This window comes from Nicotiana tomentosiformis, chromosome 1, assembly GCF_000390325.3.
Source record: "Nicotiana tomentosiformis chromosome 1, ASM39032v3, whole genome shotgun sequence".
Classification (NCBI taxonomy): domain Eukaryota; kingdom Viridiplantae; phylum Streptophyta; class Magnoliopsida; order Solanales; family Solanaceae; genus Nicotiana; species Nicotiana tomentosiformis.
In genome coordinates, this window is record NC_090812.1 from 89,686,164 (window position 1) to 89,703,588 (window position 17,425).

Below are 17,425 nucleotides of genomic sequence, written 5' to 3' on the forward strand. Positions count from 1 at the left end.
TGAAGAAGAAAAGAGTTATAGTAAGCTTCAGGGAGTAGCTATAACTTCCTACATTTCATGTCGAACAATATATAAACCTCTGAGATACGTTTACCTTCCTTCTTGGTTCTTTACAATGAGTACAAATAGATAGCACTATTTTGAAAAATAAAAGTTTCAAATCATTACTTTGCCAAACTACATTGCCTTGTAGATTTCGTACACGAAATACACGTACATTTTTTATTTAAAAATTAAAAAAAAAACTTAACGTCTAGCAGAGAATACTTTCGCTTAGTGTACTCATGAAGCTGAATTCTAAAGCTGGAAAGGTCAAGAACCATCCTGGTTTGGCTAAGAGAAGATTTTTCCTTTGTCTTACATGATTGAAAAGCTTAGCTTAGAGCCAGAGAAGATTGACTACCATTGTGCCGGCTTTAAGTCATCAGTCACCCCTTTCTGAATTGGACTGCTGTATTTCTATAGCGGGCAGAGCTCAGAAACACCATCAACTCATAAAGAAGACTTGGAAGTGATCTAAGCAGTAAAAGACGATGTAATCCCGTGTCAAGTCAAGCCAGAACTCCTTGTTCGTACTCTATCGATAATCATTTGTCTGCCAGACAAATCTTCTGCATATCCAACAACCTGCATTGAAGAACGCATAGCTACAATTGTGATATGATGTAAAAAAATGAAGAAGTCGAAATCATAGTAATAAAAAGAACAAAATGAACAATATATGAAACTAAAACACAGATCTAAAGTCGCCAATGTCTAAAAGAGAATAAAAGTTCAGTTGAGATGAGTTCAGATAAGAAGAGCAGCTCTAACAGTTTGAAATGACAAAAAACTCAAACCTGAGAGTCTGTCTGTGTTTCACTAAAGTGATCATACACATTTGCAGTTGCATCTCCGGAATGACCGTGGGAATCATCCTTTTTCTCAAACCTGAAGAAGAAAAGTAATAGCACTGAGCTCTCAATCAAAAAGAGATAGATACATGGCTATGCACATCCAAAAAAAATCTACACCAAACCAGCACATTCAGAACCAGAGGCAGAGCATTATGAAGGATACTTCAGAAATCTATACTAACTGTTGGATGAGAATGCGTATGACAAAAATGTAACTGTTCGCCAACAGACTTCACTTCCTAGATTGATGGTTCATCTTTTATTGCTAGTGCCTAGATGTTGCTGGTCAGGCTTTCTACTTCATTTTTTTTTTTATCCCATTCTTATAGTCTGTAAACCCTAACACCAGACTATTTGGGCTGGCTTAGCTTAGTGGCCCTGAAACAGGACTTACCATTGCGTAATGTAGGCCAACATACACTTGATTGGGTTCTCAAATTGAACTTCCAACATTTTGCAATGTCAGCCAACATACATAGTGTAGGTTCCATGTCTTAGAAATCAATAGATGGGATGCCACTATTGCTCAAGCCTCAACGTAAATGTATTTGAAATCCTGGTAGGTAATAGCATTAACCAAGGAATTTCTGTTTAGCAGTGTAACTACTTCTAAACAGCCAACCATATTAAGAGAATGAAAATGCATTAGTTAGTGGAGGTATTAGCTATCAACTTTTCAAATACATTACATTAAGAATGTGGGACGTTTCTAATTCGAGTGTCCAAGTGTAACTTATTTCTAGCCTCCATAATTTGTCAGATTCTCAGATGAAGAGCAAAAGGTGATGAGTGCCAACTGCAGCAGCAGTAAGATGAGAAAGTGAAGCGCAAAGACATGAGACAGCACCAAAATGGAAAATTAGTCACCTGTTCGTCCAGTGGTTAGACAATCCAAGAGTAGCATGATGATCTCCATGACCTTGAGCAAGAGTGTTACAACCAGATGTAAAAAGCTGCTTGAGAGTCAAAGGACTCAAACTTTACATATGTCATGAGTAAAATAAAAAGAAAGAAGCAAGCATTTTAAAAAAGGATACTTCTTTATCACACTCTATTCTTGATGGAGACTTTTGATCGTGGATCTAATGTCAGAAGCCATTGAAAACATTATTCAAGAATCAAGAGCCAGACTTCCCCAACACAAAAAACTAAAGATACTTGCTTCTCATAAATTACCTTGCTTGTTTGCTCCAATAAATCCTCTATAGCAGCAGCTACATCAGGAACTGCAGAAGAATCTTCTTTAGTACTTCCTATCATGTTCTTTTCTGGGGGATTTGTCCCGCAGAATGCATTATTTTCATTTGATACGCAGGTCAATGAACAATTGGTTTCTTCAACCACCAAGAGCCTTGCCTTCTTATTCCATCTACTTGAATGCTTCATTTCTTCCTTTGCAATACTTCTACCAGCAAAAGCTTCAGTTCTCAGATTTATGAGTTCTTGGGGCTGGCTTTGAGGCTGGGAAGAGGTATCACTAGATATCATCCTAACAGCTTGTGTGGGAAACTGGCTCATTGTGCATACCCCAGCTTCTCGATCTTCAGCAGTGACTTCCTTAGGATAAAACTGATCTGGAGAAACAATTTTGTTCTGCTCCAAAACAACCATCAAGAAGCTACCATGAAGCTATAAGAATGGGGAAGAAGAAAGGAATACAAAGATCTAGAAGGCAAGGACTGCACTAACCTGCTTGATACACTCATAAATCCACTCACAAGTGACTGGTTGTATTCCCCACTTACATGCAGCCTCATATTTTGGGCCACTGGTAAATTTACACAACAAATGTGTGACCCTTTTAGTCAATTTCTCAACAAATTTGGCTCCAATTGTAAAACACAAATTTCTCAGCAACTGTTTTTCTTTCTCATCATACTGCGAAACACATAAGCGAAAACTCTGGAATGCAGGGAAAGGAACTCGGCATGGAAGTGGAGAATAGAGGACGTGACTACCAACATCCAGCAAGCATCCATCCTTCATAGAAACAATATTCGGTTTTCATTAGCCTCAGTTTGAATAATGCAAGAAAACAGCGAGTACAAAAGAGAGGAGAAACTGCAGAGTTTATATTAATCACTCTGCACCTTTTACAATGAATTACGCACATATAACTTAGCATCTCAAGTTAAACAGAAAATGAGTCCAGAAAAGGACCAATCATCCTACCACTCCCCACCCTCGGGTTCAAGGGAGTATCTGAAGGACTTACAGACTTTTAAAAAGGCAACAGGCAAGATCATGAAAAAGACCTACATAAATAAAAATAAAGTTAAACCAATTCAACAATAAATATCAGTTAGATCATCATTATTGCATTAAAATACTTAGAAATTAGAAATAAAAACACACATATTTCATGTGAATTCAAGAACATTTTCTCTGTTAGCAATTTTAAATTATAGATAGCATATCAATATATTCTCTAATGGAAGTCGATCATAACTTGATGAGTCGATTTTAAATATGTTTATTCAAGCAGGGAGAACCATTCACCAAAATGTATGGAGATCTCCACATACATGTTTGGAGATGGTGTGGAGATCACCCATCTTCTATATGCTGATGACTCTTTAGTTTTTTGTGAGGCAAAGGCAGATCAACTAAAATATCTTAAGACTCATTCTTGTTATATTTGAAGCAGTCTCAGGGCTCCATGTAAATTGGAGGAAGAGCATGTTGTTCCCAGTTAAAGAAGTGGATGATATCCAGGCCCTAGCAGCTATACTGGGATGTGAGGTGGGTTCTCTACCAACTATATATTTGGGTTTATCTCTAGGCTCCAAGAACAAAGCTCAAGAAATATGGAATGGGGTTCTTGAAAGATGTGAAAAAAGGCTGTCAATCTGGAAGAGCCAGTAATTATCCTTGGGTGGAAGGGTGGTATTGGTTAATAGTGTCTTGAATGCACTTCCTACATATGTAATGTCTTTGTTTCCCTTACCAAGCAAGGTGAGGAAAAGAATTGATGCACTAACAAAGAGCTTTATATGGCAAGGAAACAGAGAGAAGGAAGCTATTCATTTGGTTAACTGGAATTCCCTTATCACAAGCAAAGACAAAGGGGGTTTGGGCATTAGGAACCTTAAAGCCCACAATCAAAGTTTACTCTTGAAGTGGCTTTGGAGGTACAATCTGGAGGCTAATGCTTTGTGGAGAAAGGTCATTTGTGACAAGTATGGACAAAATGGACTATGGTGCTCTAACTTTGTTAATAATTCACATGGGGTTGGGGTATGGAAGTCAATCAGACTTCACTGGAATACTCTGGCCGATAATACAACCATAAAGATTGGTTATGGAAGGAAAATACTTTTCTGGAATGATAACTGGTTAGGACATGGTCCTCTCAAAGAACTTTTTTCTGATTTTTTCAGCATTGCAACATCACCTACATCCACTTTAGACACTGCCTGGGGTCAGCAAGGATGGAATGTTACTTTTAGAAGGGCCTTGAATGATTGGGAATTAGAGATGGTTGTAGATTTCTTTAATATCTTGGAACAATTCCAAGGTCTTGGAAAAACTGAAGATAAACTATGCTGGAATCTTTGCAGGAGTGGGAATTTTACGGTCAGATCCGCGTATACTCTACTTGCTGCTTCAAACCAACAGTTAGAACAATGGCACTGGAGGAATATTTGGAAAGTAAAGGCAGCTTTCAAGGTGGTATGCTTTTCATGGTTAGGTACAAGAAAGGCTTGTCTAACCCAAGAGAACTTGAGAAGAAGAGGTTTTCAGCTATGCTCTACATGCCTATTTTTTTGATAAGGTAAATTGTATGCTCTAAATGCCTATTATGTGGTACAGCTATAGAAGCTAATAGCCATTTGTTTCTTCACTGTCCTTTTACTGACCAACTGTGGCAACTCTTTCTTAATATTGTGGGCCTTAAATGGAGCATGCCAGCTAACACTTGTGATCTGTTTAAGTGTTGGAATTACAATGGGGGTATAGTGAGACAGAAGAAATGGTGGTGATTGGTTCCTGCTTGCATATGGTGGACAGTCTTGAAGGAGAGAAATTTAAGAACTTTTGAAGACAGAAGCAATTCTTTACAGAACATCAAGATGAAGTGTTTACTTTTGTTTCATTTCTGGTGTAAAGAAAACTGTGTAGAGGAGGCAGAATCTTTAGTAGACCTGATAGGTGCACTGTAATCTTAGGTTGTCATAGTTGGTTTCTGTTTCCTTGTAAATATGGCTTGGCACTGCTCTAGTGCTGTTTTATTTATTAATATATATGTTACCATTATCAAAAAAAGAAGCCACATACTCTATTAAGAAAATCATGACCAATCTCAGAGATGCACAACTCACTTTATGAGGAATCTGGACATGAAAATTGAAGGAACATTAAAAACCTAGAAGTTTAGTCTCTAGTGGTTCAAACGACTCATCATTTGGACTCTCCTACGCAAGTTCTGTCCAACCTAACTGAAATCGTGCAGAGCAAAGCATTAATGCAATTGCATCAACAAGTTATTGTGATTCCAGTAAACGTGCAGCATCTAAAATTTAGCATTACAAGCTTATTGTGATCACATAACTCAAAAGGAGTGTGCAATTCTGAAATTTTGCTCTTTACTTCTAAAATTAACAAGGTTTTATGGAAGAATGGAAGGAGGCCTATTTGGGAGCTTATATATAAGATAAAGTAACCCTTATCACAAAGATTGAGCTAAGAGATTACAGAAAGTTACAAGACCCCCAAAAAGAGCAAAAACCTAGTCTTGTGGTAATTACAACTTACAAGGCCCCAATAATGTTCACTATGGACTCCATCTTCTACGAGAGCTTCTTTACACTAAAAGTGAAACAAAAATTCTTGATCTTCTGATCAGAACTAAATCTATCTTCAAAGCATCCTAATAAGCTCCATTCTCAAGGAATATAGAAAATAGGCTTGTACGCGATTCAGAAGATACATGCAAGTAAATTAGTGTCCAAGGTTAATAACTAGTACATTTAAGTAGAGCATAGGAAGTTCAATAAATTGAACAGAGTGCTTGGGGAAAAAATTTAGTTTGCAGATTGTTAGGTCATACTGTCTTTTGGTCGTGAAAAATGCTAAACTGCGGAAGCTTTTTTTTTTGGATGAAGTAAGGTGTTATATTACCAAAAGCATCAAGAACATGCATAGATACAAAAGTTGAGATGCATAAATAAAAGAAAGGTAGCCCCTTTACAGTGTGTCAATCTAAGACAAGGGAACAAACAAAATCCAAAAATTTTCTTAGACCAGCAAAAAAGATTAAGTAGGCATCTAGCTTTGAGAGAGTGATTTGGAGTTGAGATTCCATCAAAACATCTACTATTCCTCTCATTCCACAAACACCAAAAACTGCGGAAGCTTATAAAAACATTAGGAAAAGAAAAAAATGTAACAAGAAAAGATTTTGAGGGGCACACATTCAAGTACCTCCAGACAAGACTTAATCCAGTGACTTGATACAAAAGTAGCCACAGCACCATCTTTCTCGGAGCGCAACATACCATGACACTCGACAGTGAAATGCACATTTGTTTCAGTCTGATCTTCCACCACCACTCCTCCCCCTTGACTAACCCACTCAACAATTTCAGTTCTCTGAACAGATTATGAAAACAGTAATATTAAATTAGTATATAACTTATTATAACATAAAATGAAAGATTAAATGGAACTAGAGAGATGATGAAAAGGTTAAAGGCCATAAATCTCAGAATACACAACTAAACACTCTTGGAAGAAACCTAGACGCCTAACTAGTTAACTGATGATAAATGCATACATTTCCAGAGAATGAACCATTCAACAATAGTACAGAATAAGCACTGCTGGGCAAAGTAGGTACTCAAGGAAATTATATTCCTTGTATGAGAACCAGAATAAATGAGTAGACATTAAAATCGAGAGGTAAGGTTACGAATTCCATGAAGCCTGTCAACTGAACTATTTGTGTTCATCATTTTTATACATGTTACAAGCTAAAAGCCACTGTCAAATACATCCAGAAGGTTATGTTTCTTACCACTAAAATATAAATCTCCAACAATGTCAAGCTCCCAGACAATCTTTAGATTTTAATAGCCTATATGGAATTGCAATTTCCAGTCCTATCCGCTAACTAGCCTTTCCATCAGATAATCTTTCGCACTTCAGATGAAGAACCCAAGAATTCTTTTGTTCACATTTTTTTAGGGTTTAACAAAATACCAACTAAAGTGAATCACTTGTTTTAGGGAATGAACTTCAAATGAGCTTGCAGTTTGCGCTCCTGCATAGTCACATCCACAAATCTAGCTAATAATTTTTGAGAATTCAGAAAACCAAGGGTAACTTGGGTGGATTCAGAGATATGTATTCTATGTGAAACAGGAAAAGAAAACATATCATCAAGGACTTAAAGTCAGCTACATTATGAGAAATCTGAGAAAACCCACCCGATCAACAGGAAATGAAGCTGAAAAGCAAAATCGCCTTCCCTCGAACACACTAGATGGCTTTCTACCATTAACAGCACAACCAGATTCATTCACTAGCTTCTCATCTTTGCTATTAGAAGAATATGGCTGATGTTGAACCCCATTCTCTCTCAAAGAAGTTCTAATGTCATTCATATTTTCTAGTTCTTTGTTTTTGTCTGATGGCATTGCACATCCAGAATCTGTGCCTCTCCATGCATGTTCATCTGAAGACATAGTATGCACATAGGATTTTCCTTGTCTTTTCATACTTGTGCTGGTTCCAGCTCCGTTACTACAGTGAATAGGATCTAGCGTCCAAAATACAGAAAGTGGGAAATAAGCTTGTGAAGAAGGTATAGCATGTAACATTTAGATGAGTGTATGTCTTTTTTTTTTAAAGAAAAAAAGAGTATGAGATGAAAGTAGGTCATTAGTGCTGTACAAATAGCTGCCTAGCAACTTGTACAATGTTAAATATCTGATTAACTGAAAAGTCAAAATGGTTATTAGACCTTTCGGAAGAAGTAAATCATAAGCAATATGCTTCCTTAGAACAGGAACTTCTTTCTTCTCAAGATCACAATCCTGCAGCCATCCTGATTTTACCACATGAATGACACCCAAAGCCGCAAGGTTTCTTAATTCTTTGATTTCACTGCAAGATAATAGTCTTTACTCAATAAGTGAGAGTAAGAGTTTAACTGCATGACAATTATAACAGAATATACTTGCAAGGCGTTGCACATAGAGATAAATATACGTGCTGGTGGATATTCATAAGATGCACATACAGATCACCTTAGCTGATAAGGACCTCATATCAAGACAAATAGAAGTATAGACCAACTGACAATGACTCATCCGATGATTAACATTATTATACACACTAGATTTTCTTTTTTCTTTCACTCAACCCCTTAATGTTTGTGGTTTACTTTCGATAAGGTATAAATTATAATGTCAGGTAAACCCTGTTTACTTGTCTAAGGATCTAAGCCGATGATCATGAAGGTCCAAAGTCAGGAGTAGATCTGAATGGAACAAGAAATTTTTCATCTATTTAATTGCATAGTCAAAAAACCTAGCTTGCCTGATTTTGGTTAAGAGCACTCAGGTATAAGTTTGATACAGTTATAGCTAAGTGATGGGCAAGTAGAATATGATTCTGCTGAATGTTAGGGCATATGTGTTTGGATTCAAACATGTCTAGGTTCATTGAAGTTGTAGGGGAAATGTTATAGAATATTTGTTTTTTGAAAAGGTAAGGTAATTTTATAGAAAGTAAAGGACAAAGGATGTGCTGTAACAGCTGTACACTATTTACAGAAGCAAAAACAGCAAAACCATGCCTTTTCTAATCTAAACTCTATCCTTTAGGGCTTGTAGCATCTGTAAGACTGATTCAGCATCATTACATGTTCCAGTCTACACCATGTGGGAAAAAACTACATTTTTAGAATTTATCTTAATGATAGAATCCGCAAAGTCATCAGAACATCTTTTATTCCTTTCTGTCAAAATAGTCCTCCACCAAATGCATGCCGGTATCGTGTTCCACCACCTATGTTGTTGATCTAGGCATGATACACTGCAGACCAATAATGTTCATGAAGAGCCGCCACAGTTGGGATGTAACTTGGCAGTGCAAAAACAAATGACAAATGCTCTCAGATTGCTTCCCACATAGGAAGCACTCACTGCATATGACCAGCTCTCTTTTTCTAAATTCTCATGAGTAGGACAAGCTCCGTTGTTCATAATCCAAGTGAAACAGGCAACCTTTAGAGGGGCTTTACTATTCCAGAATTGTTTCCAAGGCCAAGGCCTTTCTAGGTTCACTCCTCTTGTGAGATCGTTGTAGCAAGAGGACACTGAACAAATCTTTGTTGTTGGGCAGCCATTTGATTCTAGCTTCCAAGTTAGTAAGAAGTTGAAATGTGCTTATAATGGTAGAATATATCAGCAGCTGGGTAAACCTCTCAGTCATTGAGATTCCTTCTGAAGTTGATGTTCCAGTACCATTCTCTCTGTTTTCTTCCAAAGAAGCTGAAATTTTGCTGCCAATAAAAATAAATCTGGAAACAAGTCCTTCAAAGGCTCCTTTCCAATCCACTTATCCTTCCAGAGAAAATCTTCTCCCCAGAATATTATATAGAGACGTTAGGATATTCAATATTCCTGAATATTCTATAGATACGCTAGGATATTCATTATTTACTTATAAAATAATTAGTTTCCTATTGGTCATAGAGAATGATTACCTACCATATAATATGTAGCTTAAGGCTCCTATATAAGACGCCCCTTTTGTATATTGTTAATCAAATACGTCAATAAGAAGTATTTTATCTTCTTCTTCTTTTTCATTGTATCAGAGCCTCTACAATCTTGGTAGAGACTCAAATAGCTTTAGTCGACTACTGCGCGACATTATGTTACCTGCTTGGCTATTGGTTTCTCTCATCCTATTCCCTTTTTTTGGCAAGCGACCACTACTTTTTCTAGAAACTAAAACCACTCCTTTTTTCAGAAACTGGTGTCGCTCTTTTTCAGGCAACCGGTTACTCGTCTATCCGACGATTGTCGACCTCTTCTCTTCTTTCAGCTACTGGCACAGCTAGCTACTACTTTTCTTCTGGTATCCGATGCAACCCCACTCTTCTTCAGAGACTTGACCCATTCATCTCTATGGCAATCAATGTCGTTCACCTCTTTGGCGATCAGCGCCCTCTTCTCTGCGGCAACCGACACTGCTCCTCCCTCTTCTTTCAGAGACTAACAGTCTCATCTCTTTAGCGACCGGAGCCATACCTCTTTTCTTTCCACAGCAGGTGCTACTCCTTTTTTCTTCCAATAACCGAAAGGTTCTCCTCTCTTTAGAGCGGCCATTCAAGTGACAACATACATCCTTCTCCTCATTGTTCTTGCAGCAGTTTTTCCACAAAGATTCCAGCGGTAACTTTCTATGTTTTCAAAATAAGCAAACTCAAATTGGTTTTCCCGCTTTAAGTTTGAGGGAGCATATTGAGTGTTAGAGAATATGCGTCTGGATTCAAACATGTCTAGATTCATTGAACTTGTAAGGAAAATATTATAGAATATTTATAGGTTACCCCAGGATATTTTGTATTTAATTATGGAATAATTACTTCCTTGTTAGGCATACAGAACGGTTACCTACCATATGGTGCGTAGCCTAAGGCTCCTAAAAAGAAGCCCCTCTATTACATAGTTAATCATTCAAGTCAATGAACAGTATTAGACCTTCTTTGTTCTCTTATCTCAAATTCAAAGCTAAATACTGAAACACACGCCGCATAATGTTCAAATCAATCTATTTTAGGGCCTGAAGCTCTAACCACATATTAGATCATTTGCTAAAATATTTCCATGCAATACATGGTCCACTGGTCATCCACCTATTCACTACTTTAAGAAAGTGTATAAGTAGTGCATTCACGAAATGATTGCAAACATACTAAAACTTACAACTCTGATGGATTTCCAGCTATTATGTGTGTCAACTTTTCACCAAAAGACATGTAACGAGAGCCACCACCTTTTCGGACTAGGTTGACAAGTTTTCGCATTTCAGATGCATTAAAACCAACGATTAGTATTCTGCAATCTGCCAAATAAAAATCATTGTCGTCTGTTTGAGAGTCATCAGCAACACCACCATCACAATCATTCTTTTCCTGCTCTATAGGTGCTCCACTCTGCTCATCCTTTGTAGAGACAGGAGCACTGTAATCACTTTTTGGGTTCTCAGCAGGTGCTAAATTCTCCTCCTCCTTTGTAAGCACAGGAGCATCAGGCATATCTTGTGAGAGGGTAGCTTCCACATATGAATCAGTCGCTCCACTGCACAAAACAGGTTCTGCATTTGATGGCGTAGCCAAGGAGGACAACCCTTGTAGATTTCTCATGCCCTTTTCCAGGCTATGTTGATTTGGCATTCTTAAGGTGGTCATAGTATTTGGAGAACCAGCCTGAACAGGATATGATTCCTCATCAAGACATGCTATTCATCCCAAAAAAGAAGGGAAAAGGTCAGAAGCTGCACCACAAATTTCCTTAGCGAGTTGAAAACTTCAGATGGAACCGGAAAATGCAGCTATCCCCCAGAAATATTACCTCTTCTTGCAACAGATTGGTCAAACCACCTCTTAGTAACAGTATGTATGTGACCCCATCTTTTGGCAACCTTGTATTTCTCACCTTCTGGAGCTTATTAACTGTCAAGGAAACGAACTATAATAATGCTTGTGCAAATACCAAATGATCAAAGAATGCGTGACTTCTGAATGCTCTAAATATCATACAGGTGTACATGACAACAGGAAGCAACATAGTGTAATAACTGAAAATAAACCTTGACCGTGGAGCTTGAACAATTCAGACTTAAACATACTAAAGAGAGACAAACATTTCGGAGGGAGTTGGATCATAGGACTACAACATCTCCCCAAGAGGCTAGAACAACTTCCTGATTGTCACAAAATCTGGGATAAGGTTGATGCAGTGTGACATTCACACTACATTTGCTCTGCCTTTTTCCTATGTCTGACATTTTTAGACCCCCAATGACACCATCATGAGCACTTTAACATGAGATAGTCTATATTTACTGTTAGCTTATCAGTAAAGCCTGACCTACATAGAAACTGTTCTGATATCTGTGTACTACCTCACATGTATGTTTTACTTGAGCACATTACTTGATACAAAGCTTCTCTCAATCTTGATTTATAAGTTCATATATTGGCTTACTGAGCTTAGGTAATAAATGCACAGGTAACACGCACTATTCTATTAGCACCGTCTTAAGTCTTAACTATGTCCCATCAGTGTCCCTTCTCAACAAAAAAAACAAAAAAAACTATATCCTATCATTGGTCCTCATTTTGTTGTTTTCTTATCCTGATTTGTCAATTTGGTAAAGTTTACAAAAGTACATATATCTACAAAACAAATTCCTTTTGCAGAAGGATTACAAAAAGGATATATTGCAAATTAAATGTGAGCACTTTCTGGTCAGCTCAGGAGAGTATTTTCCGCCATTTTGCAAGATAATCTTTTCCATCTCTCTCCGCTCATCTGAGATATAAAAACAAGTGCATTAGAGAAAGACGAATATTAAAAGAGTTTGAATTATAATGAGATATAGGTTGTCAACCTATAGGAATTCTGGTGACACAAATTGTCAACCCAGAAAAAGGAAGGACTTTGAATGACTCCTGAGGAACAAGACGGTGTTCTTTCCAGCATTGCTGAAGCCAATTAATAGTGACAATTGGCTTCTTTAGTTTGTTTACAGCCCACTGCACATGAGAAAAAGATATAAGGAGAAAGAAAAGAAAAGAAAACTGAGTGCTAGCAGTACCACTAAATATTTTGACTTCTTTTCCTTCTTTTTTTTGGGTGTAGGGGTGTTCCAATTCAGCCCGCGGAACTTGTTTTAAACTTACGATCAAAAGAGGAATAGGAGAATCAAATAATAAAAGACCTTGTACTTTGCAGCCAAAACATTCTTCACAATAACAAAGCTCACATCCAATGATGCTTTGGTATGCAGGACCCCTCCCATTGCACTCACCAACTTTCCAAGTTCAACCTACAAAATATATACAATTACAAGGGGTCGAACAAATCATCAAATATAATAATGAGCTCAAGCGAAAACCATTGCTACCACTATATAGAATAATTTGCGGTAACCCACCTCTTATGGTTCAGTATTAAAATGATGTTTTCAGGAGTACTTGAGCCTTTAGCTTGAAGACAAAAGCATTGCAAAGACACAGTCATACAGGAGAATAACGCGAAACGAAGTGTATGTCAGTATATTGGGGCAAGCAAAATCACAGGCTCTTATGTTTTAGTGACAGTACAAATAATTGCACTACGCCCCTCACAAAAGACATGTTTACCCAATATTCTCACAAATGTTTATATATATAAACATTTACAGAGAAACTAATATTATTCTTAATGTATGAGTTCTGAGCATGCAAATGTTGTCAATGAAAGTAAATGGAACCTGAATAAGTAGGAGTTTTTTAATGCTATACATAATTGCTTGTTAATCCTTAAGATATTGTCCCCATCCTTCTTCATTTAAATTCCACATAGAAAAATCATCAAGATTTAAGATAGAGACGGGTACCTTTTCATCCATCTCAAAACCAGATGCCAGGATCTTGACCCCATCCATTGCAAGGCAACAAGTAAACCCCTGCTGGGGTAGTGGCCTCTGTTCTTTGGCACAAGAAAGCACGCACTGAGGACCTTGTGACCAGAAATGGATATCAATATCAGCATGCCAAAAGTTGAATTAAAAAAATCAAGACCAGTATCCCTATTGCTAACCCAAAAGTAAATACTAACTGGTTGTCGACAGGATAAAAGAAAGATGTTTGGAAGCATTTAAAGGATGACTGCACTGGGCCTCTTTTTTCTTGAATTTGTCTTTGTTAGGGTTCAAAAATTACAATCAATCTAGTAAAATTATTTTTTTAGATGAAGTAATCAAACTAATTAAATTATACCAGACCGCTACAGATGGACAGGCAGTAATACATGCTTTTATAGTTCTGACACTTGGCTTAGCTAAAATCTATATTACAAAGTAAATAAATGCTTTTTTAGTTCTGACAATTGGCTTAGCTAAAATTTATGTTCCAAAGTTAATTATTTTATGTAATAGGAGTCTCAATCATGATCATGAATAAAGAAGTCACTATAAGAGAGGAGAATATGATTTGAACTTGTAAATACAGACAGCTTAAATTTTACCACAAAACTTTAGTTGTGTGCTACAGATAAAGCTTTTTCCACCAAAATGCGATGTTAGTTTGCCTTGTCTCTTTGCCTATGATTACTGTTCTTAGAGAAGCCTACGATCTACTCAACTCTAGAAGCAGGAATAGGAACACGAAACAGTAAAATAAATTTTGTAGAAATGAGCTAGCTTCGCATTTAAGAAACCAATAGTGTATTTTGGCTATATACATCAAACAGTAAACACCTCTTGAACCTTGTGGACTAAGGTTTACGTAATGTTTGAAAGGGGAAGATAGTTATAATCATGAAGCAGAAAAAATTTGGTATCCAGGATTTTAATAAACAAGAAAGCATAACTATTTTCAATATCATGAATTAATAGCACATGGTTTCTAGCCAAAAGCAGTGTATCACCATATATTCTTTTCTTTTTTTTACTTTAATATTTCATTCGCCATTAGTTGATAGTGGAACGAGATCTCCATGCTTGCAAAAATATTACCACTTTGGAAATTGAACATGAGACCAAATGTGATATATAGAAGACTAAACCCCTAAGTTTAAGGTGCAAACTACCACACTACCAAAAATTAGGGCTAACACCAGAAATGAAGACACAAAAAAAATCAACTTCGCCAATCCAATAGGATCAAATTGTGACATTATAATGACAATAATAAACAAAATTCCCATATAAACTGTCCAAATTATCTTCAATCTGAATCTATACTAACCTCCACCAATCAAAATCCAAGGACAAATCAGTAAAGTAGAATCGAAACAAACACTACCTATCAAGTTGCAGCCCTTAGCTTGAAGATCCCCAAACTTCTCCTGCAAATAGCATCATAAAAATTGAAATTATGGCAGAACCAATGGCTCAGGATACGGAGTAATAAGTTTCGAACCAAAATTCACTAGAAAATGATGAGATAATTGGCATAAAAACATTAACATCATTCGAATAGAAGCAACTGAAACACAGTATATGGTTTAGAAATACATACATGCTGTGGAGAAGAAATGACGTGGTAATCAGTGGAAGAATTTCGGGAGGGGTCGCAACAGAGAAAGACTTTAGCTCCGTTGTGCTTGAGCGCGTCGTGAAGCGCGTCGAATAGCTCCGGCGGGACGAGATTCCGCGACATGAACACATTCGCTCCATTGAACACCTTCGTCGACATCATCTTCTTCTCTGCTGCAACTACACTTACATGTGTGTAGAGATGTATACACGCAGCCAGTGTGTTTCTGGTGTGTGTGTTTTTGAAGTTATGGATTTCTCCGGGTTTAGAAACGAGCGGGAATTCTTGATGTGGTGTGAATAATCCTCCAGGACATGCTTTGGGCCTCGGACTTGTGCTTAACTGTGCTGTTTGAGAGATCCAATTGAGTAGGCCCAATTGGCTCTCCTATTTATAGCCTCTTCGGCCAAGCTTTTTTTTGGCCAAAAATTAAAGTGTTTGGCCAAACTTTTAAAACGAAAAAATAGTGCTTTTGAGGAGAAGCATAAGTAGTTTTTGAGAAGTAAAAAAAAATAGTTTCTCTCCAAAAATACTTTTTTGAGAAGCACTTTTGAGAAAAATACACTTAGAAGTAGTTTTCAAAAGCTTGGTCAAACACTAATTACTGCTCAAAAGTATTTTTCAAATTAATTAGCAAAAACAGAAATTGTTTTTCACCAAATCACTTTTTTGAAAAGTACTTTTAAGAAAAGCACTTCTCAAAATAAGCTGATTTTAGAAGTTTGGCCAAACAGACTATTAGGCCCTCTTAATATAAGCACGAATAGAAAGAAAAGCTAAGTCATTTATTTAGGAAAAAAGGTATTAACATAGCACCATTTAAAATTTGTGTTCAGTATATATAACTGCCAAATAGTAGTACAATTAAAAATTATTAAACACTTCGAAATAATCCTCCTTGATCTAAGGGTATAAAGTAATGTTAGTATGACAAAAAAAATTGACAAACGTAATTTCGATAATCCTATGTCTCTTGCGAGAATGTCTTTGTATACGGTCAAAATCGAGTTTTCCCTTCGTATGATTAATCGAGATTGTAATATAATGGTCTGAGGCCCATCACTGTAATATCGAGTCATGGTGCGAAGTTAGGTTTTCGAGCTCCAACCCCACAGACTGATCAAGATCGAGATCGAGCCAAGAGACCAATCAAGATCGAGATCGGCCAAGATCGAGGTCGAGACCCAGAGACTGATCAAGATCGGCCTAGACCGAGATCGAGCCAAGAAATAAAAAAAAGTTATTATAGCCGCTATTAGGGGGAGAATCTCGGCGGAAATCACAGCACAAATCAAGGAGAAGCTAATTAGTTAATCTATCATGCGATCTCCACTGTGTATTTTTAAATATATTCAAAATATGATTTCTCCACTATATTAAGGGTTGTGATCATTTGTAGAAAGCATCAGATTCACTGAAATTTACAGAACATCAAGCAATCCTTTTTGGGGCTTTGATATTGATTCATATTGTTCTCTTATCAACCACTCCCCATTCAATTTGGGTTTGCATTCATTTCTTTTACAGTTAATTTTGATATACATGTACTTATTTTTTTAATTTGTACCAAGTTATACCACGTATCCTTAGAACTATGTATAAATTCAATTGCTATCCATTTTTTCGGGTAAAGAGTTTGGCGCCCACCGTGGGGCTAAGGATAATAGTGATTATTTATACAAATCTCTGTAAAACACACACTATTTTACATTTGCTCTTGGAAGTATCTTTGATTTCAGGCTGAAAATGACGAACTCTCAGTTAATGGCCATACCTATCGACAACGAATCTGGCCATCAAGATGAGAATAACAACGTGACGTTCGGGGATGAAATACCACCCGTTGACCCCGTTGGGACTCGGGTCGTGGATCCAATTGACGTTAATTCACACGTGGCCATCGAAGCGAAACAACATTCTGGCCCCGAAAACAGCAGTCATAGTGGAACTCGGTCTACAGTTCGAAATACCCAAAAAAATCGGAGAGGACGGGATCAGCCTGCGTATGATTTTCGAAATATTGCAAGCTCAAAAGGTAGCGATAGTTCAGTTGCAGAGCAAACCCCAGGCACCGAGCAGGCCTAAGCCTGGTCCACTCCAAGAATTCACCCACATAACGGGGCCAGTTGTAGTAAGGTCAAATGAACAAGAATCAGGGACTAACCCCGAAATTATAAAGATGCTCGAGGAACTAACAAAACGGATAGAGTCGGGAGAAAAGAGGATTGAAGCAAACGACGAGAAAGTAGAAACTTATAACTCCAGA

General features: G+C 37.2%; 1 protein-coding gene across 2 annotated transcripts; it reads right to left on the minus strand.

The window, feature by feature from the left end:
- Nucleotides 1-238: 238 nt before the first annotated feature.
- LOC104099658 (uncharacterized) lies at nucleotides 239-15,431 on the minus strand. 2 transcript variants are annotated; one of them, XM_009606714.4, is made up of 17 exons: nucleotides 15,142-15,431; nucleotides 14,926-14,968; nucleotides 13,518-13,639; nucleotides 12,858-12,965; nucleotides 12,528-12,672; nucleotides 12,357-12,448; nucleotides 11,486-11,579; nucleotides 10,838-11,372; nucleotides 7,861-8,003; nucleotides 7,325-7,656; nucleotides 6,321-6,488; nucleotides 2,586-2,876; nucleotides 2,073-2,489; nucleotides 1,934-1,978; nucleotides 1,764-1,849; nucleotides 840-930; nucleotides 239-627 (listed from the first exon to the last, which is right to left on the minus strand). In XM_009606714.4, exons 1-17 carry the CDS (start codon nucleotides 15,319-15,321, stop codon nucleotides 547-549), a joined length of 2,973 nt encoding a protein of 990 aa, XP_009605009.1. In that variant the 5' UTR covers nucleotides 15,322-15,431; the 3' UTR covers nucleotides 239-546. The 2 variants fall into 2 exon arrangements, with proteins under 2 accessions (XP_009605009.1, XP_070043422.1); XM_070187321.1 differs by having other exon boundaries at nucleotides 7,861-8,018.
- Between the last annotated feature and the right edge of the window lie 1,994 nt (nucleotides 15,432-17,425).

Bases quoted from the DNA above. Each gene is read 5' to 3' on its own strand.
- LOC104099658 (XM_070187321.1), bottom strand. From the start codon at position 15,321: ATGATGTCGACGAAGGTGTTCAATGGAGCGAATGTGTTCATGTCGCGG. The intron at 7,657-7,860 runs GTCTAATAACCA...TTTGGACGCTAG, and splicing joins TGATTTACTTCTTCCGAAAG to ATCCTATTCACTGTAGTAAC. The intron at 1,979-2,072 runs GTAATTTATGAG...TTCTGACATTAG, and splicing joins TATTGGAGCAAACAAGCAAG to ATCCACGATCAAAAGTCTCC.